Consider the following 23036-nt stretch of genomic DNA (forward strand, 5'->3'; position numbering starts at 1 on the left):
ACACGGAAGAGAAACCTACAGAAGTCATACAAAACTACATACATCATCTCAATGGCTCTTGGCGCCCTTCTCCTCGTCAAGCAACCCAAGCGCCCTTTCCAGCTTCTTCCGATGCTCCTTCACGGCATACACGGCCTCCTTCATGGCCATGAAAGTGAACAGTCCAACCAATGTCAGGATGACAAGGCAGATGAACACAAGAATAATGATGGCGAAGACGTTCCCCACGTCGTACAAGTGCTTCCAACTCGCGCTCTTCCACCCTCCTTTCTCCGTGTTTATTCCCAGATTGATAGCGCCCATAATAAGGTTAATACAACCGAAGGTGAACAGAAGCGGGCCGTAGAAGCGTGAGAAGTAGGCGTCGTAGTTGCCGTAGGCTTTCTCGAAGTTGAAGTCGCGGAGCACGAACTTGGCCCAAAAGTTGAGCCTGCTGAGGCGGAGGTCACCATAGTGATACCGCAACGAGACCTGGTCGTCTCCCACTTTAGTGTTGTTGAACCAATCAATGAAGGCAATGAAGTCCTCAAACGTGATCTTCGCCGGCTCTTTGTCCTTCTCCTTCTCTCCGTCCTTTTCCTCGCGCGCGTCAGCCGGCCCCACACCCACATTCTCCGGAATCAACCCCTTCGACGTCGCGATTGCAAAGTCGGACGGGTGCTGCACGAGGTACGAGTAACTCCGCATGAAACCCAGCGTGCTGCTCACCACCAGCCTCCCCTCTTCAGTCGCACACCACTCCTCGGTGAAGACGGCATCCCAGAACTCGTACGACAGCAGGTATGCCGGGATGGGCTTGAGGAAGATGCGCTTGTCGTGCCACACGCAGTGCAGCTCCGGGTTCTGTGAGACGGTAACATCACGCCCGCGCACCTGCTGGTGCGTCAGCGTGTTGATTGGTCGATCGCGCGTCGCCGCCGCTGCGACCATCCAGAGCCAGTGGTAAAAGCGGTCGAGCTTGGGCGTCTCCAAGTCGCGTTTGAGGAAGGCGGCCAGATCACTGTGCAGTAGGCGCGTTTGCGGGTGGCCCGGCAGCCGGTCGGGGAGCTTTTTGGAGGTCGAGGCGAGGCAGAGGGTGTTGTTGGTTGTGGGCTTGTGCAGGCCGTGGAAGAGCGAGTGCTTCGGGATGAACGGCGGCCCGAAGCTGTGGGCCTTTGGCTTCTCCATTGCTGTGGGGTGATTTGCGTGGTGGAGGTCGCTGGGATACCTGGCCGGCAGGAGATGCGGTTCGAAATGAAAAGGAAAATTCGAGAACAAGCCAACTTTTTATTCCGTGCGCTCGGATCTGTGCGAGCGTTTACCTCAATGGATTTGCTTCTGTTTTTCGGCCTCGTTGTCTGCTTGTAGCGCTTCGTGGGGGCCGGGATATACATGAGCGATTGGCGCGCATAAGGTTGAGGCCCCACTCTCATACGTGGCCGTCCGCTAGGAACAGCTTGGCGGCGGCAGAACCTCTCCAATCATGCAGGTTGGGGTCGACATTCAGCACGACCCTGATTTTCATTGCGCGTTTGGGAGGTGAGCACGACACGGCATACGTCCTTAGCTGTGGTCGAATGAAGCTCAAAATTACAGGATGTACCACATGAGATCGGAGAAGGATTAGAAGCGTAGGTTCTTCATTTCAACCGAAAAGAAGAAAGAGTGGTTCGAGTCCGGCGCGAGTAAAGTAGATGAGGAAGGTGGCGAGTGGATACCAACCAACGCTGATACCGCAACTGCACCGGTGAGCGATATTCGAATCCGCCAAGCAGCACAGCCACTCTATCGGAAGCGGAGGCGAGCGCTTCAAAAATAACGCACGAGTCGAGAGGTTCAGAACTCCGCGTCGTATGTTGTCAGTGCGCAGATCCTGGTGCAGATCACCAAGTCATCGTGGACTTTGTTGGACTTTTCACCGCCACACAGCCTTCATTATTTGTACTAAGCGATCCGCAAAAAGAAGTGTTAGATAGCAGAATAACATTCTGCGCCTTATAAATATCTGTTACCCAGCTATGTATTCAAGTATATTCTCTAATTAAGATTATACAAAGTTTAAGAGGCAAATAAAAAGAATAGAGTAACTTTCCCTCAGGCATCCTCCGAAGGGGAATTTAAATAGTCTATAGAGTTAACTATCTAGACTTTTTTTATATCCGAAGTGTCTTTACGGCGCCTATATGTTATTTCGTCGTCCCGAGGAATACGTCTGTTTTTTTCTTTTTCCTAATACGAGACTCTCTATACATGTAATTGAGATTCGATTCGGGGTAAATACTTAGTCGATAGCGCCCTCTGTGACGTTACTTTAGTGGTATTAGAAGCTGAAGGTAGGTCATCTAAATGTCTTCTACTGGAGACCATTGGGTATGGTATCGCATTAGTCTGAACGGACTGTCTAGCAATGACTGTAATAACGCCCAAGCCTAGATCTACTTTGTAGTAATGGCAAGCGATACGTCGGCTCCAAGCCCCCACGTTTTTCCGCCTTCCCAAGAATTTCATGGCAACGATGGGCCATGGTCAACCTTTGGTCTACGCGCTAGCACACCGGCTCAGAATTTTCATATCCTTTTATCCACGAATGGTGTCAACACCGTGGCCCTTTTGACAGAATGCTGCGCCGCGGATAGCCCCGATAACATAACCGCCCCATCAAACTGCGGTTCACTTCGTGGCGCATTCCCTTTCAACAGCCACGACAGCTCGGGCGTCGCGATAAACGGCAGCACAACATGGCAAAGCATCAGTCTGTTTGAGCTTCACCTGGACAACTAGTACGACATTAACGTGAGCGCCCGGTACGGCTACGACACAATCGGGATGACGGTGCAAAACAGCGGCGGACTAACACTTGACGGACAGCTACTTGCAGTTATCGCTCGGAAACAGTTCTTCCTCAGCATCGTCCCGCTCGCTACCAGACCCACTAACTTTTCCGCTTTTAACACTCCTCAGCCGAGCTACCTGACAAGCCTAAAGGATACCGGTATTATTCCTAGGCTAGGCTTTTGGTATACGGCAGGTACTCGGTACATATATACGGGCGTAACGGCAAGTTTAGTGTTTGGCGGGTATGGCATGTCGAGGTTTGAAAGTAGCAAGGGAAAGACGTTCGTTTTCGGGCATGACGACGGTTTTAACTTTATAGTGGGGTTGCAGACTATTGTAGCTGAACACGCGTTGAAGGGGACAGTCTCGCTTCTCATGGATGGCATCGTTGCGAGCATTGATAGGCCTGTAGCTTCCAGTGGAAGGTCTGTGATAGGTTTCAGGCCGCCTTCAGCTTAAAATATATTGAAGTTTCACAGCTCTACCTCGCCAATAACATAATAAACGAACATTTGAAGCAGTTGAACCCAACTGTTTCCATCGCATTGGGCGATGGCAACGACTGCGCCACCTTCCACGGCAGGGACTGGGGAAGGTGGCGCAGTTGTCACTGATCTTCCGTATGCGGCTTTCGACTCGCAAACCAGCTAGCCACTTACAGAAAACACGACAAACTACTGACCGCTGAAGCGCGCTACGAACAGCACGCAGCATACCCTCGGCCGAGCATTTTTATGGGAATCTTATGTCCGGGAGGAAGAGATATTTAGTTTTTCATTTGAACAGCCATAAATAATTTTCTAATCTTATAGGACATTGAAATCGCAGCTCGCGTTGTGTAGAAATGGAGCTGGTTGACGGAGGGTGTAAGTACTCGAGTACGGATAGACTGTTTAGGAATCTCAACAGAAAGCCTTAGGAGCTTGGGACTGTTACTATAATAATCATTGAAGCCGTGGCGGGCTACGTGTGATGTCGTGTAGTGATAACACGCCACTTCTCTTGATCGGAGGAATAATCACGCCGAGAATCTCCTTATCGTAACCAAGAGGGTCTCGTTACAGCGAAGCTACGTACGTTGCGGGCTGCTGGATTGCATCACCAGCAGTTGGAATTCTTTCCACAGCCGAGGCATGGTTCTGTCTGCTGTGCTTTGACATGTGTTGGTGTCGACTTTGCAAAAACGTACTTCTTGGCGCTTTTCGCTGCATACCATTCCAATCCCGAACGCCTCGAGAAGGATCTGAAATCAAGCGACAAAGCTTATTGGACAATAGACTCATGCCTGTTCCCGATCTGCTTGAACACATGTGCGAATTTCTGACGATGGTGGTGGGTCATGACCGCCGTTCGGCCGCAATGGAAAGTTGAGTAATCATCCGGACTGGAACTGCCGACGGAACAACTTCAGCTCTAGAAGAAGAGAATAAGTGCTTACATCCGTATTCTATGCAGGAAAGCATTTGTATAAAGCAGGGGGGTTGGATCTGCCGAGATCTCTTCTGCGGCACCCGTCCCGGCCGATCGCAGCAGGAGCCTCATCCCAGGAGCTGCCGCCAAGCACGATCGAAACCATTGTGCGTAATTCTGCAATGGGCGACCATCCGGAAGATAGCTCAGCACCGAGCTCCATCAGTGAAGAGGGCGGCGATGGCGCCGTTCAAGTTGACAAACGCAACCCAAAGAACTGGAGCATGCGCAAGAAGATAATGCACACGCTCGTGCCGGGTCTTTTAGCATTCGCTATGCAAGCAGTTCCCAAGAAATGTGATACCCCGGATGCACAATCCACTAATACACCCTCCCAGTGTCTTCTCGACGTCGGCCACCGTTCCTGCCACGCCCATCCTGATGCTCAAGTTCTCCATCAGCCGCACCGTCGCCACCCTTCCGCTCACGCTCTATGCGCTCGGCCTCGCCTTCGGCCCGCTCTTCACGGCGCCACTCTCCGAAATGCTCGGACGGCGGCCCATCTACATCACCTCTGTCGCGCTCCTCCTCGCCTTCACGGGCGGTGCTAGCGCTGCGCAAAATCTGGCCACATTGCTCGCATGCCGCTTTCTGGCAGGCTTCTTCGGGTCTGCCGGTGTTGCTATTGGCGCTGGCACACTGGCCGATGTGTGGGATGGGGACCCCGCCCAGGGCCCCGCGAGTATCTTGTTCATCCTGGGACCGTTCTTGGGGCCGACGCTGGCACCCATAGCCAGCGCCTATACGCTGCATGACCGAGACAACGATTGGCGCTGGACGCAGTGGCTGGTACTGTTGATTGGTGCACCAGCCATGGTGGGCGTGGTCCTGATGAGCGAGACGTCGGTCGTGAAGCCATCGTCCGAGAAGGCACAACAGCGTATCAGCCTCGGCAGTTCCGTGCGCATCCTCCGCACCGCCATTGCGCGTCCGACGCGCATGCTGTTCACCGAGATCATTGTCGCGTCGCTGACGCTGTACACGGCCTTCGCCTATGCCATGATCTTCAGCTACTTCTCCAGCGCGTCTTACGTCCTGCCGCGCTATTACGGCTTCAACATCCGTGAGGTCGGCCTGAGCTTTATCGCCGTCATCATCGGCTACCTCCTCGCTACCGTCCTGTTCGCCGTGTCTGACAAGACGCTATATGCGCGCGCGGCTGCGGAGGCTAGGGCCCAGGGAACACAGCCCAGTCCGAAACATCGGCTATACTCGGCCATGGTAGGCAGTCTTTTGTTGCCTGTGGGTTTGTTCTGGTGAGTCAAGGTAGTGTGATACAGTAGCTGGTGAGCTGACTGGCGGTGAACAGGTATGCGTGGGAAGCTCATGCCGGCGGCCACTGGGCTGCATTGGTGGCGAGCGGCATCCCTTTCGGCTTCGGCGCCTTTTCCCTCTTCGTGAGTATTTTCATCTTTGTATTTCTTTATGACGTTGCTGACAAAAAGTCCTCTATAGGTCTCGGCGATCGCTTACTTGGTCGAAGTATACAAAGCAGGTGCTGCAGCATCAGGTGAGTATCCGTCCCCTCGCCAATCATGAGACACGTCGCTTATGATTCCAAAGCCCTTGCGGCCAATGGTACTCTAAGATATATCTTCGGCGCCGTATTTCCTCTTTTCACAACGCAAATGTATGAGAATCTTGGAGTCCATTGGGCCGGGAGTGTCTTTGCTTTTTTGTCATTGGCGCTCCTTCCGATTCCATGGCTTCTGTTCCTGTACGGGGATAACTTACGGACCAAGACAAAGCTTCAGAGCGCCGTCTAAATACCCAAGTATAGCGTTGTATCAGATTTGGCGTAGACGGGAGACAAGTTAGACATCGGTTTAGGTAACGAACTAGAATAATATTTAATTGTAGAACTCGTTGGTGGAAAATACCCATGGGAACGTATAGATGGTAGATAAACGACACATACTGCTATGAATCCTGATCACGATGTATTTTCCATGCGGATTTGTTGGTGAATGCTAATCACTGAGCGATGAGGTGTATCAAACAGAGCTACTTCACGCCGTAGTAACCCGGCGAGCATGGTGTTGGTGGGAAACACGCCAGACAAAGGCGAGAATATTTGTAGCGCCCGGGCTTGGCCTGCAACTGTACGTCAAACGGTCGCCCCGAAAGTCCTAACGCTCGTCTCTTGATGGCCACTACCCCGATGGTTGTTTCATAGTCCGGGATTCATCGACCTCGGTGATTGAAACGTCTCGGAGATAAGACCACTCTCGGCCTAAAGGTACCTTCGGTGATAAAGACTTGACCGGGAGCGAAACGCAGTGTAGGCTCGGGAGAAGCTTGAAACAACGTCAAATAGTCACTTCATCCAGAGCGAGATGCTCGCTGCGGACATTATATCTCCGAACCCGGATCTGAGCAGAATGGTGGTCTAGCTGGATGAGGTGAGGGCGGAGGTCTCGACACGGCACTTCCTGGCACGGGCGGGAGAGAAACCTCTTCACGACGGCAACGAAACTAAGGGGAAGCAATAGGAGCAAAACACAATGGGCCGACTAGGCCCGGCATCGGTTGGAAGAGCCATGACGATATGGAGCAAGAAAATCACACGGTACTATAAAGGAGCGGTTGGGCCGAAAGGCTGCGTTTGGTTACCGGCTCCCAAAGCATCGCAAAAGCTACTCTCGTTTCTCTCGTTCTTTCCGAATCAACCGGCACCATGCCATCCGCTCTTTGGGCCGCAACCACTGCCGCCGCCCTCACCGCCGTGAAGGCCGCCACCCTCAATGACGTGTGTACCACTTCGTACGCTCAGTCCGCGCTTCCGGCCGACGATGTCTACCCAGGCATCACCATCGACAAGACTTCGGTCCAGACGGCCATGACCACCAATTCATCCGTCAGCTCTGACTGGTATCCCTCCAGCGTCATAGACTACTGCAACGTTACTTTCGCCTACTCCCACAATGGAATTTCCAATGACAAGGTCCATGTCTCGTACCTTGTTCCTGCTCCGGATAAGTTTCAGAACCGTTACCTCTCGACCGGCGGTGGCGGTCTGGCCATCAATTCGCAGTCCCAGTACAGCCCTTCCGGCATCATCGTCGGAGCCGTTTCCGGAATCACCGACGGTGGGTTCGGCTCGTTTTCCACCAGTTGGGACGACGTTTTCCTTCTGGCCAATGGCACCATAAACTGGCAGTCGGTCTACATGTTCGGTTACCAAGCCCACCACGAACTGGCCACGCTAGGCAAACAGTTCGCTCGCAACTTCTTCAAAGTCCCCTCGAGCGAGAAGCTCTACTCTTACTACCAAGGCTGCTCCGAGGGCGGCCGTGAGGGATGGTCGCAGGTCCAACGCTTCGCCGACCAGTTCGACGGTGCTGCTATCGGCGCCCCCGCCTTCCGCTATGGCCAGCAGCAAGTGAACCACCTCACTTCAAACGTAATCGAGCAGACGCTGGGCTACTACCCGCCGCCTTGCGAGCTGGAGAAGATCATGAACCTGACCATCGCCGCCTGCGACAAGCTGGACGGTAAGACGGACGGCGTCGTATCCCGGTCCGACCTCTGCAAGCTGCGCTTCGACCTCAACAGCACCATTGGCACGCCATACTCCTGCGCCGCTACCTCAGGCTCAAGCTGGGGCTTCGGGAATCTCGAGGCCAGGGACTTGGAGCGGCGTCAGATGCCATCCGCCGCCGAGCCGGCGCAGAACGGCACCGTCACGGCCCAAGGTGTCGCCGTTGCCGCAGCCATCATCGACGGCCTGCACGACTCTGCTGGCCGCCGGGCCTACATCTCGTACCAGCCGGGTGCCAGCTTTGAGGACGCTACGACCGCGTACGACTCGACGACCAACACCTGGGGCCTCAGCATTAGCTCGCTGGGTGGCGAGTGGGTCGGGCGGTTCCTCGAGTTGCAGGAGGTGTCCACCCTGTCCTCGCTCGACAACGTGACATACGACACGCTTGTCTCCTGGATGAAGTTTGGCCAGGCCAAGTACGGCGACTCGCTGCAGACGACCTTCCCCGACCTGTCGCCGTTCCAGGCCGCCGGCGGCAAGGTTATCCATGTGCATGGTGAGCAGGATGACTCGATCCCGACCGGGTCGTCGGTCCATTACTACGAGTCTGTCCGCGGCGTCATGTTCCCAGAGCTGCCGTACAACGAGAGCGTTGCGAAGCTGGACGAATTCTACCGCCTGTATCTGGTGCCCGGTGCGGCGCACTGCGGCGCGAATACCAACCAGCCCAATGGCGGATGGCCGCAGACGACGTTGCAGACCGTCATTGAGTGGGTTGAGAAGGACGCGGCGCCCGCCACCCTGAAGGGTTCGGTGGGAATCGATGAGATTTGCCGCTGGCCACTGCGTCCGCTGTGGTCGGGCAACGGCACCGCATTCGACTGTGTTTACGATCAGGAGTCGATCGACACGTGGAAGTATGAATTTGATGCGTACAAGATGCCGCTGTATTAGTGAGGATTAGCTATCAAGGTGGTGTGAGTTTGCAGCCGGATATATGTATGATAAGGGGCAGGCCTTAAGCACAACTTACTAAACCAAGTTCTTTTAAATACATTCTGTCCGTCAACTATTTTTCCCGAAAGGTGTCATAACATGGTGGTTTTATTCCAGCATGCTTGTCCATGAAAGAGCCGCTCGATTCATTCCTCGCTTAGCTCCCTAAACCCTTCAGCCGAGACGAGCTCTTAAAGCCTGTCTACCATTCCACCAGGCGGAATAAGGCGGTATAAGTGGCGTTGTTTCAAGTTTCACTCATAGCGGGAAAACAAAAAAGCATACAGCAGAGATGACTGTTCATCAAGTAGACTGAAAATTTGAAGATCTAAATAGATGAAAGAGCGATGATGCGGGAATGTAGATCTTAACCGCATTTGGAGCATTGTCTCAGCCCCACAAGGCTGACGCCCTGAAAGTTGAACGTCGAACGTCTAGCCCTCGAGGCATCACCCACTTCTCTCATAGTAAAATTGAACGTCGAACGTCTACCCCTATAGCATCGCCTACATGACTGAAAGTCGAACCCTCGAGGTATGAAAGGCCCACGCGTAGTTTGAACGTCAAACGTCGGACCCTCGAGGTACATCTGCATGTCTCACTTTAAAGTCGAACATCGAACGTCGGGCGGCCCTGGACACATCATTCAACAACCATAAAAGCAAACGTTGAACGTCGAGCCTTTGAGGCGTCGCCTAGAGCGCTTAACACCAAGTCGAAGGTCGGACGTCTATCCTCGACACGTGGACGGCTTGGCTCGAAAGTCGAACGTCGAACGTCGGGACTTGAGGCGGCGGCCATACATATCTCACCGCACAGCATCGACGCGGGCCAATCGGCCACTTTCTCCACCCAACGCTATCTCACACCAACCGCAATCAAACTTGTCATCGTGGCTTTTCCGAACCCGAGCTTATTCCAACCCATTGACTGTTCCGCTGCGTGAAAGTTGAACCATGCCCAAGGTACCTGCAAATTGCTTCTTCTCCCAGCCCCTGCAGCTTGCATGCATGTGACATCTCACACGGCTGAGCCGCAATTTCAGCATGTTGTTTCAAATGGATCACGCTGCACCACGACAGAGAATCGATTCGGAACCAAGCAAGCAACGTTTCCACCCATGTAATGTACATCAAACCGGAGTCCCGACCACCTCGCTTTCCTTAAAAATAGCTATTGAGTTAATCTCCCAGTACGCCTCCTCGAACGCCTCCGGGTGGGCGCCGACGTAGATCTCGCACGACTGCTTTTTCTTCTTTCCCTCGACCGACGGACATTTCGACGGCCACGCATTACCTGCCCAGTCTCCGCAGAAGGTCGTATCGAAGATGAAGCGATGCTCGACAAAGTGGGTATCGACGTCGCAGCCACGGCCGCCTGCAAACACGGCCTGAGGCAGCCCAAACTGCGAGATGTCCAACGCGCCCGAGTCCAAGTCCCTCCATACCGCCACTTCGCTGTCCACCTTATCGCGCGGGAAGAACCAGATCTTGATTGCGCCACTCGTCCACTGCAGCGCATAGACACCGCCGCCATTTGCATTGAAGGCATCCCCGTAGCTCTTTCCCGTTGACGCACGCACGCGACATCCCTCAGAGCCCGCGCAGGTGCCCTCGATGCTCCCCAGCGCCGAGCGCCGCGGTGTTTCCATGGTGCAGTTGTCGCCCGTGTGGATGACCATCTGGTTCGTCTGAGCCAGGTGGATGTTTTCGAGCACGTCGATCTCGCCACCTTCCGGCCACGTGCCCGACCCCAGGCTCCACAGTGCGGGCCAGATGCCGCAGGCCGCGCCGGGCATGTGGGCAATGTCGAAGATGAACAGGCCGTGCGTCCAGGCTTGTTTGCTCTCGATGCGTACGCTCGGCCGGCCCCAGTCCTTGCCGGGTGTGTACGTTTGTGCCGTGTCGACGCCCCAGCGCGGGTTGCCGCCATCGGTTATGGCCAGGATGCTCGCGTTGCGTGCCGTCGCCTCGTCGACGTAGTTGACGAAGCCGTGTGTCGGGTCGGTGGCAGCGATGGACGAGTCTGACATGTAGTCTGCCGACGTGCGGAAGTCAAAGTGCGAGAAGAAATCCGCACCTGCCCAGATGGCGTCGCGCGTGTAGGTGATTTTGCTGCCGGTCGTCTCGAACTTCAGTGTCTTGAGGTCGGCAAGGAGCGAGGAGAATTGTGATGACGAGTGTGCTGGAACCAGCAGCAAGGAGAGGGGCAGCAGGGCCGCGAAGCGGCGAGTAATTGGAGGAAGCATTGAGTGCAGTCTGCTACTCTGGAACACCTTGCGCACGAAACCGTGGGTCCTCGTGGCCTGAAATAAGACACCACGAGCTCAGCCGGCCATGCTTCTTCTAAATAACTATGTAAGGCGGCTTCCCCTGCATGAGGCAGAATAATTGCCAATGATGCGCGACGAAAATCCCAGACAGGGCGCCTGTAGCACGAGCCAATCGAAGTTGCAGCGCCGTCGCGATATGGTGAAACGCCGCGCCTGCAGCCCAAAAAGGACCTGAGAGACTTCATGTGCGTGGCTGGCATGGGAATCCGAACGAGCGGTCCACTGGTCGGTGGCTGGGCTTGGCTTGAGAGAAGAGTGGAAAAAATAGCAACATGGCCCTGACCTCTTCTTATTATTGCTGCTGTGTGACGCCGTAGAGCTGCTGGGCGGCTGCCTGGCTGTGGGTGCGCGCAGCTGAAGGAGGTATTAGCAATGCGCTGCATCTCGCCGGCGGCTGCACTGAAGGTGCGTGCGGTTGCACGGGACGCTGTATTGCCGACGTGGGCTGACCGTGGGTGGGTTGAAAGAGCTATCTGCAGTTTGGGTTAACACGTGCGTTTGGCTGCTCGTTCGGGCGTCACGCAACGTTTGCGGCGTGGCTGTCATGATGTCAGTCCCGCTTCCACGGCGGCTATCGATAGCTCTTGCACGTGTAACATTGTCCTGGATGACAAGCGCTTGCGCAAGTGGCAGCCTGGTGCCTCCGCAGCCCTTGCATATGGAGCGATACACTAGTACGGATCAATTTTCTGACATCAGGCAGACTTTACAACCAACAAGTTTGACCTATCGTACATTTTGACACAGATGAGCTCAGATCCTGTTATGGATGGACTTTTCGCTGGAATATTACAGGCCTAGAAAAAATTTAAAGGGAGATACCCTATATCTCTTGGATAAGACAACGTGGAATTATAGGTAAGATATAAAGAGCTACGGCTTATAATTTTATACAGTCTCCCGCGAATGAAAGTAGATGGTAGACGAGAAGTTTTCGGAGACTTTTTTAATTTTTATTACTTCTAATATTTAGCTCTTAATAGTAAGTAGACATATGTCTCGGAACACGCGAAGTCGTTCTCTACAGCAGTGCTCGTCCTGACTCGGGGATAGGTCAGCTCTAGCCGAGCCAGACAAACTGCACGGACATAATATGACCAGCTTCGGAGGTGTTCGGAGGAGCGTAGCAAAATCGGCAACGGCTTCATGCCCACTTCCCGAGCCCACCCATTCGTATCTAACTCGACCTTTCAGACCTTGTAGCATGCATCCACAATATCACGGACAGCTTGGCCGGTTGTCGTGACCACGTGTCTCGTATATAAAGTGAAAACAACCACACCCGACCGACAAACTATCTTCCAATCGGCTCTTCCCAATGACCCTGTACCAGCTCCGGACGAACCTCCTTCAAGACCCACTATGCGTGGATTCACCTGCACCCGAATTCTCATGGAAGATCTCAGCCACCTCCCTCCGCACAGCTCAAAGCGCATACGCCATCGAAGTCGCCACCACTCCCACATTTACAGCAGACTCCATCGTCTGGAAGACGTCCAAAATTGCATACGTTGACCAATTCGGCATCGTCTACGCTGGCGCACCGTTATCCAGCTTCACTCGCTACTATTGGCGCCTCCACATCTGGGATCAGCACAACACCGCTTCCGACTGGAGCGAACCCGCCTCCTTCGAGACTGCTGCCCTGGATCCCTCTCTTTGGAGCGCACAGTGGATATCGCCAGTGGTTGACAAGTCTCGCAACACCAGCCCGGCCTATCTCCATGCCACCCTCGCCCTCCCCATCGCAAAAACGATTCATCGCGGCCGCGCCTACGCCAGCGCGCTCGGCTGGTATCGGCTCTTGATCAATGGGCACGATGTGACCGGCGATGCGCTAGTGCCCCGGTGGACCCCTTTCGACCAGATCGTCGAGTACCAGGCCTACGACGTCGGCAGATATCTCCAGCCTGAGGCAAATTCAATCAGTATTGTAGTCGGTGATGGCCGCTTCCGTGGATTCCTTGGCATGTTTGACGGCAGAGAGAGGTATGGTGATAGGCTGGCGGCATGGGCGCATTTTGAAATGGAGCTGGAGGGAGGGGAAAGGCTGAGGTTTGGGACAGGGAAGGAGGGGTGGTGGGCAGACCAAGGGACAATTGTGGCATCGGATCCCAGGCTGGGGGAGCATGTGGATATGCGTATCAGAGGTATGCCGGCGGAAAATGTGGAAGTGGTGCGGCCGTTGGCCCAACGGCTGGTTGCAGAGTCGGTGGAGAGGGTGCGGTGTACCGAGTGCATCCTGGCGAAGCAGGTATTCAAGACGCCGTCGGGTAGGCAGATTGTCGATTTTGGCCAAAATTTCGCCGGTTGGATCAGGATCAAGCTTCACGGGCCCGCAGGGCGTCGGGTAGTGTTGACATACAGCGAGGTATTGACGAAGGGCGGGGAACTGGACACGAGCTATCTCTGCCCTCCCCTCCGACTTGCACCTCAGCAGGATTCTGTGATACTTTCCGACGATGGATTGTGGTTCGAGACATGGTTCACCATTCACGGCTTCCGCTACGTCGAGATCCAAGGTCTCGACCATCTCGTTGACCCTGCCAACGTCCAAGGCAAAGTCGTCCATTCCTCCTTTCCACGCACTGGCCACTTCGCCTGCTCCAACCCAGCCATCGAACGCATCTACCGCAACCTACTCTGGAGCGTCCGCTCGAACTTCACCGACATACCCACCGACTGCCCAACGCGCGAGCGCTCCGGCTGGACCGGCGACATCCAGGTCTTCGCGCCAGCCGCGACCATGTTCTTCGACTGTCAGGCCCTCTTCCGGCACTATCTGCGCTCACTCTCTCTCGAGCAGCTACCCGACGGCACGGTGCCACCATTTGTTCCGAGTCAAGCATCGGAATTCTCTGGTGGAATGGGCTGGTTCCCGAGAAAGACAGCGCAGGCGACTGGTTGGGGCGATGCGGCAGTGTTATTGCCCTGGACGGTGTATCGGTATTATGGAGATTTGAAGGTGCTCAGGGATCAGTATGCGAGTATGCAACGGTGGGTAGATCAACTGGAACAAAGAGCCCGGACGCAGAAGAGCTGGCGCAGGTGGTTGTTTGGCGGCGTTGGTGACGGTGAAAAATACATCGTCGACACCGGTTTCGATTGGGGGGAGTGGCTGCGTCCCGGCGAGGGTCCTGCCATGAGCTTGTTTCGCCAGGCGTTGGTGGGAAATCCGTGTATTCCGACGGCCTACCTCGCCCATTCGAGCAGCGTATTGTCCAAGATTGCAAAGATATTAGGTTTAGACGATGATGCTACGTACTACGAGACGCTAGCAGCCTCCACCCGCAACGCATGGCGCACCGCCTTCGTCCGTCAAGAAGGCCAAGATATGCGCATCGGAAATGACACGCAAGACGAGTACGTCCGCGCCCTGTCCTTCGACCTCCTTGAGCCCGAGCAGGAAACAGCCGCCGTATCCCGCCTCTGCCAACTCATCGAGCACGTGGGCTTCCACCTCGGAACCGGCTTCCTCAGCACCGTCATGTTGCTCCCCACACTTGCCTCACACGGTAGAGCCGACGTCGCCTTCCGTCTTCTTCTGCAGGATACGAAGCCGTCCTGGCTTAGCCTTCTCGAGAAGGACGCCACCACCTTTTGGGAAACTTGGGAGGGCTACGACTCCAAGGGGAACGCTTCCTACTCGCATAATCATTATGCACTCGGTGCTTTTGCGATTTGGCTAGAAGAGGGTCTGGCCGGTCTCACACCGGCTGAGCCGGGGTACCGACGTATACGTGTGGCGCCGCTGGTTGGTGGTGGCATTACCAGCGCCTCTGCTTCGAGAGACACACCTTTTGGTCTTGCTAAAGTCTCATGGGAACTTAAAGATGGAATCATGCATTTGGAAGTCGAGATACCACCCGGCACCACGGCTGATGTATACCTTGGTTCAGAGGTAAAACGGGTTGAGTCAGGCGGACATAGATTTGAATGGAGATTCCAGTCTGACGATTCTAGATAGAAACGATGTTTCCTCATCCTCTGAATAGATGTATATAAACAGGGTAACTACATTTCCTAGAAATATCACCAGCTAAGGTATCCTAAAGAGCTTGAGATAATCCTAGTCTTTTTCGGTCGCGAATGTTCAGTCTAAACCGTACCGAGAAAGCCCGGTCTCGATGTAGAGTCCGGCTAGAAATATTTACGATCTTGAACCTGTAGTCCAACACGAATACGATAAAGTTGCTTGTTGCTGCGCGATAAATGTAACTGAAAGTCTGCGTTTCCGTATTCGTATACGATACGACATATATCTAGCGCTAAAAACAATCCTTGTCGGCTTCCCCGCTCTAAAGTTCCCTATTAAGCATGTCGGTTAATATAGAAAACTGCTACACGATCATCTCATTCGCTCTTAAGCAGCGGATTGTCGATCCCACGTTTTTAGCCCTCTGGTTTGGCAAGTTGAAGGTGCTCGTCATATGGTAGTCAGGACAGCTTGGCGGGTCTAACATCTACCAGAGATTAATGTAGGTGCGTCATCATACACGCAAACCCGTCCTACCTTTTACGTAGATAAAAGCGTACAGCCTTCTCGCCATTTTCTTCTAGTGTATAATCCTTATTTTACTCCGGTGACCTTGCAGTCTATCAATCTTCTTGATACAATGTCTGCCTTTAAGCTTCTCTGCGCTGCCCTCTTTCTAGGTCTCACCACCTGGGCCCTGAACATTTCTGCCGACAAACCAACACATGTCGGGACATTCGAAGTCCCATCTGCAAGGGTCCGCCCTCGGTTCAGATACTGGCTTCCCGACCCTGGCGTGAACAAAACATTGCTAGCAGAAGACATCAAAGCTGCCGGTGACATCGGTGCGGGCGGCATCGAGTTTCTCCCCTTCTATGGCTATGGAGGAGTGATAGACACCTATATCCCCGCCGCTAATTGGTCGAAAAATGGGTTCGGTACACCTGCATTCCTAGACGCGTTTCGCGTCGCCTTGAAAGCCCACAAAGATCACGACATGGTCATGGACTTTGCACTTGGTCCAAATCAGGGGCAGGGTGTCCCTGCAGAGAGCACCGATGAAGGACTTCAGTGGGACTTGGTAAGTCTTGCATCCATTGGAAACATCCGCTTTTAGCTCATTGCAGAACCGAAGGTTCCTCATTACTCCCGCGTACCAGAGAACGGATCCTTCACAGGCACCATTCCCGGCTGGGGAGAAGGAGAGCTCGTCGCTCTTGTTTTCGCAGAAGCATCGGCAGAAACAAATGTCTCAATCCCCGGCTCATCGCTACAGCCGCCCGAATACACCTCTTACATACGCCTTACTTTGAGCTTCGGTTCTTTAAAAGACCTGACAACTCAAGTCACGTCATCAGGCCATGTTGCTTTCAACTTCGGTGCTCCAATCAACCGCGCGAGATTCTGGCTGTTTGCATTCTACGAAAAGCAAACCCTGGTCAAGAACCTAGACTTCCCATACAACGATACAAGAACAATTTTCGACAATGGATCATACACTGTAGACCACTTTAGTGCCGCAGGGGCCAAGGTGGTAGAGAATTTCTGGAAGAGTCACATACTCGACAGCAATGTAAGGGAGTTGTTAGCAGATGTGGGGAACTATGGTAATTCCCCCAGATTTCAGTCGCGTTCGATACGAACTAACGCTGCGGAAGCATGGGAGGACAGCATGGAGCTTACATCCCATATCAACTGGACACCTGCGATCCCTGCCAAGTTTGAACAGAAATACGGTTACTCCATTCGTCTTTTTCTCCCTCTGATCATGTGGGGAAACAACAACATCGGCCTCCAGCCGTCGGATCCAGGGCAAGTCCAATGCTTGCTTGATACTGAGGATGGTGGACAGGGTTACATGAACGACTACCGCGAACTCCTCCAAGACTGTTACAGAGAGTACCTTGAGGAACTAAGAAGATGGGTCCACGAGGATCTCGGCCTGCAAACGTCATCCCAGGTATCGTACAATATGCCCATGGATACAGCAGTCAATGTTCCATTCTCTGATGCGCCGGAATGTGAAAGCCTCGGATTCGACAACAATGTGGACAGCTATCTCCAGTTCTCAGGCGCAGCTCACTTCGCAGGTAGGAGAGTGGTCTCAAATGAGATGGGGGCGGAGCGAAATAAGGCGTATCAACTAACAATTCCTCGCTTGATTTGGTCCGTTAACCGTGCCGTGGTTGGTGGTGTGAATCAGGTCATCATCCACGGGCAAGCTTTCTCTGGGAACTACTACAACACCACGTGGCCTGGGTACACCCCGTTTTCATATCTATTTTCAGAAATATTTACCAACAAACAGCCTTCTTGGAACCACGGATTGGCGGAAGCCATGGGATACATGGCAAGGGTGCAGTTCGTACAGCAGCAAGGAATCCCCAGAACGGATATTGCCATTTACAACAAAGTCTCTACAAGGATTTCGGGAATTGCCATGCCCTATCAGCTCGATATATTGGTCAAGGATGGTAAGCCATAGTCAACGGACCAAATTGATGAATGCTGACAGACGAAGGGTGGACATACGAGTACCTGACTGCAGATAATTTCCGCCTCCCACAGGCTCATGTAAAAGACAACGTACTCGCTCCAGATGGCCCACGCTACAAGGCCTTGGTTCTTCCGGAATCAAGCAATCTGACGCTCGAGGCTACACTTAAACTGAAAAGCTTCGCAGAAGCTGGTCTACCGATTATCTTCAGTGGTAATGCACACGGTTATTACAGTTCTGGGAATAACAGCGACCGAAACTCTGTGGAATCCGCCATCTCGAACCTATTAGAGTCTGAGAATGTTCACTCCTGCGAGAGCCAACACCTGGTGCAGCTGCTATCCTCCATCGGGCTGAGCCCTCAGATTCGTACGGAGACAAACGGTACCCTGTATTCGACGTGGCGAGAAGATGAGACTGAGGGACTCGACTATGCGTTCCTTTTCTGCGATGGCTCTCCTTGTCGAGGCAGAATTTACGTCTCAACCACAAAGGTTCCCTACATTCTCGACCCTTGGACTGGGGACAAAGCGCCCCTTTTCGTGTTCAGTGTTGAGAATAACAAGACTGTATTGCCAATAAACCTCAAAGGCAACCAGACACAGATCATCGCTTTCGCCGAGAACACTCTAGACGGCGCGATCAGGCCCACCTTTCACGCCACCTCGGTCCCCCCCAACCTCCTCGGCTACAAGTACGAATCTCCAAGCAAAGTTCACCTCCACCTCGGCGTACTACAGTCCGAGTCTCAGCCATCGCTCACACTCTCCACTGGCCGCTCACTTCAACTCAGCAACGCGTCCACCCTGCTTTCCAGTCTCCCACTCCGCAACTGGACTCTCACTGCCGAGCACTGGGAAGCACCATCCAACATCTCCGACGCTACCACCATTGCTCACAAGCATAACTCCACCCATTACTTAACGACTCTTGCCCCCTGGACTCAAATTCCCGGCCTCGAGAACGCCTCCGGAATCGGCTACTACCATACTTCCTTCCCCTGGCCCCCAACCAACAGCTCAGCTACAGACGGCGCTTACATCCGCTTCTCGCACGTGTTGCACGCTATCACCGTTTATGTAAATTCAAACCAGCTACCACCGATAGACAGTAGCGCGGCCGATGTGGACATTGGGCCGTATCTGTGCCCTGGACAGGACAATGAGGTACTGGTCGTGACGCCCACGACGATGTGGAATTATTTACGGTCCATATTTGGGCGGATCGAGAATGTGGGGGAACCACCATTGCTGGAGCTTCTGTCACAGCTACAGGGAGGCGAGCTGCCGCCGAGCGTGGAGGCGGGGATGGTTGGGGAGGTGGAGGTTGTGCCTTATGCGAGGTATAAAGTGGAGATGTAAATGTATTTGAAAGGAAAGTAGTGCTACCCTGAGAATTTCACTACAACATCTCTTTGTAAGCAGGGAGGTCCCATCCTCTAACATCCTCTCGGAGAATCCAACCGAAAATGTTTACCCTTAGCAAGGAGAGTATCCAGAAGAGGCAGTTCACAATGGCAATTCCGAGCGATGTCGATGCCATCATGTCCCAGATTCCATCCTTTTTCGGCAACCCTTTCTGCACTTGATCCATGAACGGTCGGAACTTTTCCTCGTAAGCCTTGAGCGCGGATGCAAGACCATCCTCTTTACCCTCTGTGTCAGAGGGCCCACAGTGCCTCCCGATCTCTCCGGCCAGAATGTAAGCGCCCACCATGGCGGAGGATGTTCCCATCCCCGTGTTTGCTGATGGGCAATAGGCAGCGTCTCCGACAAGTGTCACGCGGCCGTTGGACCAAGATGGCAATTTGACAACGCCCATGCGCTCGCAGTAGAAGTCCTCAGCGTCATCGAGACACTTCAAGACCTCTCCTGTCTTCCACCCCGCGCCCCGGAAGATCTCTGCGAAAGCCTCCTTTTCCTCTCTAACGTCTCCTCGGCGAGCTTTCTTGAATCTCTCGGACTTGGTCTTGCACATGAGATACGCTTGGATCTCGTGCGGGCTGTGCCTTCGAAGGAACAAAACCCGGTTTCCGGGAGCCATGTACGATGTGGCAATGTAGTCATCCCCGTCTTTCATAGGTCGAGGAATGGTGAAGTACGCCACGTAGAGATCACTGAATGGGTAGAATGCATCCGCAGTGTTGGATCCGAGCATCATCTTGCGAGTGCGTGACCCCTGGCCATCTGCACCGACCAAGAGATCAAACCTATCCATCTTCCCATCCGTGAATCGTACCTCGATGCAGCCGCTCTTCTCTTCGAAGCTTTCGATCGATGTCCCGAAGATGTACTTGGCCCGGTTGGCCGTGGCGTCGAACAGAAGGCGGCACAGATCCCCTCTCATGATTTCGAAATCGGTAGTGAAGCCCTGCAGCCCTTTGCCGGACCTATTCGCGGGGAAGTAGGCCCACTGCTTACCAGAGCTATCGACCACCCGGAGGCCCTGCTCTGGAGCCGATTTGGAACGAAAATCCTGTTCAAGGCCCATGCGCTTCATGACCTCGATCCCATAGCCGCGTAGATCCACTTGGAGTCCGGTAGCCCGCAGACTAGGGAACCGCTCGACGATAGTAATGTCATGTCCCAGCTTCGTAAGCCAGAAGGCGAGGGCATTACCAGCGATACCACCACCGCTGATGAGGATTTTCAATGGTGCCATGATCTGTCCCATGTGTGAGTGGTCGGATTTAACCACGTGAAATATACCTAATGCTTAGGAGTTAAGAAGGAACATTGCGTACCTTGGCAAGACTTGATGCGTGAGATTGAGTTTGAATATCTTAATTGATTGGCGAGAACATTTGGCGTTGATGGCAATTTGTTAAATAATGGGTGATGTGCTCGGCATTTTGACACCCATGAGACCGATTATCTCCGCACGATGCAACTGCTGCCAAAGCCCGACTCGGTGTAAGACTGCAGCGCCACCACATCACTGAGAATCCTCATTCAGTATTTCCGGAAAAAATATTTAGAAATGCTACGTTGAAGCGGTGTCACACGCTAATACCGATATCTCCGAGTTTTTCTAACGAAATGTCTTTTAGAGCTCGAAATTACTGTATTAAGCCACTTCCGCGGATGAACTCTAATTTTTATCAGGGATACATGTGCACATTATCCTTATTTTATTTTTTATAGAAGCGAGATTGAGATACGGTAGTGAATTTATAAAATTGTTGGGGCTAGCGTCATGCATTGGTGTGGCGAATGTAAAATTGCACACGCATCTAAAAATTACGTAGCTAAGAAATACCCTCGTCTGCAAAGAAATGTCCAAAGTCCAAGTCAAATCCGAAGTCTTGCCCACTACCAGGAGTTGTGGACACGGGCCCCAGAGCACTGTCGCACGATGAGAGAGCGTTGAGCCGTGTTAGGAGTAAATCATGACAGAACTCAAGGCTATCCCTAGCACTTTGAGCCATCTTCAATTCGCATGATGTGCCCTCTTCCATTGCCTCAGCCTGGGCCAGAATCATGCTCAGAAACATGTGGCTTTTGATGTTCGTCTCACCCTGCCGAATCCGGTCCAACGATAACCACATCAGGTCTTTTACGGACTGCTTGAGAAGATCGATGTATTGGTGGTTGCGGTGTATCGTACCGTCGAGCCGTTGAGCCTCGACCTGGGCGAGTAGTTCCAGACTGATTACAGTGCATGCATACCTGAACCCCTCTCTGAACATGCCTCCGCCGATAGCCATGAGATGGGAGAAGCCTTCGTCTGGCTCGGGCGAGACAATATACATGGCAGCATCCAAACTGGCCTTGAGCGAGTAGTGAAACAATGGATTCGTCCGTGCTTTGCTGGCGAATGGGCAATGTAAAGGAACCATGAATCGACGCACAAGGTAATCCAACAAATTTCGATGGAAGGGTGTCACACCGGATCCTTCATTCTCTTTCATAAAGCTACTACATGCTCGGTATGTGTTGGTTATTTCCGAGCTCAATGCAAGAACATCCAAGTAAGAAAGCTCAGAGTGCAAGCCGTTTAGAAGATGAAGAACTCGGAGACGGGTTGGTAGCGAGTCGAGAAGGAGAAGCTGCATCGAAGTCATGGTGTAGGTGTCCTTGGGGTGAGGCTGTAGTGTTGTCGTCGATTCGTCCATCTCATCATCGTCACAATTGGAAGGCGCCTCCGTGTCAAACTCATCAAAGGAAATCCTGGGCGGCATGGCTGAGTCCAGAGACGATTGCACAACCATCTCTAGTATGGTTGCCCAGAGTCTCCTGCGAAGTTCGGCTTGCAATACGGACATTTCCGGAAGATGTTTGGGATCACGATGCAAACCCATTTGCATGGCACTGTGGATGAGCGATCCCATGGACATCCACACCAGATCGCCTCCAATGGAGAAGATCTGCCTCGCCAAGACTGTCAAGCAATGTATCTGTAGGCCAGTTATTTCCAGACGGTCCTTTTCGAGTGGTCCAGAAAGCCACGACTGGGCGGCATATACCCATTGATGAACTACGTTGCGGAATCCAGCATCTTCTTGCTCATGGAGACTGGATCCAATCCCAATGACCAATAGGATTTTAAGGCGTAGGTCAGTCGTGGCTCTTTCTGGATCTCTCCAGTATCCCTCGTACTCATTCCAAAAGGTAGGCACGTGCAGTATCCGGTGCGTCGATTCGTATGATTGAAAATACAGGGACACCATCTTGTCCGCTACCTCGCGATAAGGCAACGCGAGATTGAATCCAGGACGCGAGAGACTTCTGCTAGGTCTTCCAACTTTGAGCTTCTTCGCTATGTCTTTGCATTTCTGGAGGAAATGGCCCATCTGGGCAGTCAATGCTCTACTCTCGGCGTCTTGAAAAAATGTGCCCTTGCCATTGCCAGTTGCCTCGGAAAAGCAGGCATCGATCATTATGAACTTGCAGGGCAGTCAGCTAATAGTCACGGGCTATATTTTGATGCAGAATATACCTCTGGAGCCGTCCCCAACCAATGACTCCATCGTAAAGTCCTCGTTTTGTTCAAGGTTATCTGCGAGTCCTGCAGACCGGACTGACGCGTGAGTATATCCCGACCGGATTCGGATAGCTCATGTAAAGGATTGGATGCTGGAGGCTCTGGAAGAGTCTGGGCTCGCTGCACTGGCTCGGCTTCCTGATTCTGTGGCCGTGTATCGCTATGGCCGAGGGTGGCGCTCTGTCCTGCTGCAGCTATTACAACCCGGGGCTGGCTACCTTGCTCTACGACGGGTCTAGCCGTGTTGATCCGTGGAGCCTGGCTTGACGTCGATGCCCGTGGGCTGTCATGTTCGGGTTGTTGCCGGACGACGGGCTTATCGCCGTAGATCTTGTAGGTACACCGAACGTGAGCGGAGACGCAGTGTGCGCAAGGATCATTGCGGTCGCATTTGATCTTGCGGCGCCGGCACTCAGTACATGACAAAGCCGGTCTTCGGCGCCTGCGGGGTTGTCGCTCCATGAAGGTGGTGATGGAAGTCCGT

At 53.3% G+C, this 23036-nt stretch overlaps 7 protein-coding genes across 7 annotated transcripts; 4 read left to right on the forward strand and 3 right to left on the reverse strand.

Moving 5' to 3' along the window:
- Positions 1-48: 48 nt before the first annotated feature.
- On the reverse strand, positions 49-1167 carry LTHEOB_11016 (uncharacterized protein; the record flags this gene model as incomplete). The annotated part of the gene is made up of 1 exon (XM_035507726.1): positions 49-1167. One exon carries the CDS (start codon positions 1165-1167, stop codon positions 49-51), a length of 1119 nt encoding a protein of 372 aa, XP_035366947.1.
- Positions 1168-4665: 3498 nt separating this feature from the next.
- Positions 4666-5823, forward strand: LTHEOB_11017 (MFS polyamine transporter; the record flags this gene model as incomplete). Its single annotated transcript, XM_035507727.1, has 3 exons — positions 4666-5540; positions 5594-5681; positions 5740-5823. The coding sequence occupies 3 exons, from the start codon at positions 4666-4668 to the stop codon at positions 5821-5823; spliced, it is 1047 nt and encodes a 348-aa protein (XP_035366948.1).
- A 1138-nt stretch (positions 5824-6961) lies between these two features.
- Positions 6962-8722, forward strand: LTHEOB_11018 (Tannase subunit; the record flags this gene model as incomplete). Its single annotated transcript, XM_035507728.1, has 1 exon — positions 6962-8722. One exon carries the CDS (start codon positions 6962-6964, stop codon positions 8720-8722), a length of 1761 nt encoding a protein of 586 aa, XP_035366949.1.
- A 1174-nt stretch (positions 8723-9896) lies between these two features.
- Positions 9897-11012, reverse strand: LTHEOB_11019 (Endo-beta-glucanase; the record flags this gene model as incomplete). The annotated part of the gene is made up of 1 exon (XM_035507729.1): positions 9897-11012. One exon carries the CDS (start codon positions 11010-11012, stop codon positions 9897-9899), a length of 1116 nt encoding a protein of 371 aa, XP_035366950.1.
- A 1402-nt stretch (positions 11013-12414) lies between these two features.
- On the forward strand, positions 12415-15087 carry LTHEOB_11020 (Alfa-L-rhamnosidase; the record flags this gene model as incomplete). Its single annotated transcript, XM_035507731.1, has 2 exons — positions 12415-14997; positions 15064-15087. 2 exons carry the CDS (start codon positions 12415-12417, stop codon positions 15085-15087), a joined length of 2607 nt encoding a protein of 868 aa, XP_035366951.1.
- Positions 15088-15712: 625 nt separating this feature from the next.
- On the forward strand, positions 15713-18930 carry LTHEOB_11021 (uncharacterized protein; the record flags this gene model as incomplete). The annotated part of the gene is made up of 4 exons (XM_035507732.1): positions 15713-16153; positions 16208-16679; positions 16731-17546; positions 17594-18930. 4 exons carry the CDS (start codon positions 15713-15715, stop codon positions 18928-18930), a joined length of 3066 nt encoding a protein of 1021 aa, XP_035366952.1.
- Positions 18931-18970: 40 nt separating this feature from the next.
- On the reverse strand, positions 18971-20242 carry LTHEOB_11022 (Fad binding domain protein; the record flags this gene model as incomplete). The annotated part of the gene is made up of 1 exon (XM_035507733.1): positions 18971-20242. One exon carries the CDS (start codon positions 20240-20242, stop codon positions 18971-18973), a length of 1272 nt encoding a protein of 423 aa, XP_035366953.1.
- Positions 20243-23036: the final 2794 nt, after the last annotated feature.

Source organism: Lasiodiplodia theobromae (genome assembly GCF_012971845.1).
Source record: "Lasiodiplodia theobromae strain AM2As chromosome Unknown scaffold_43, whole genome shotgun sequence".
Lineage (NCBI taxonomy): Eukaryota > Fungi > Ascomycota > Dothideomycetes > Botryosphaeriales > Botryosphaeriaceae > Lasiodiplodia > Lasiodiplodia theobromae.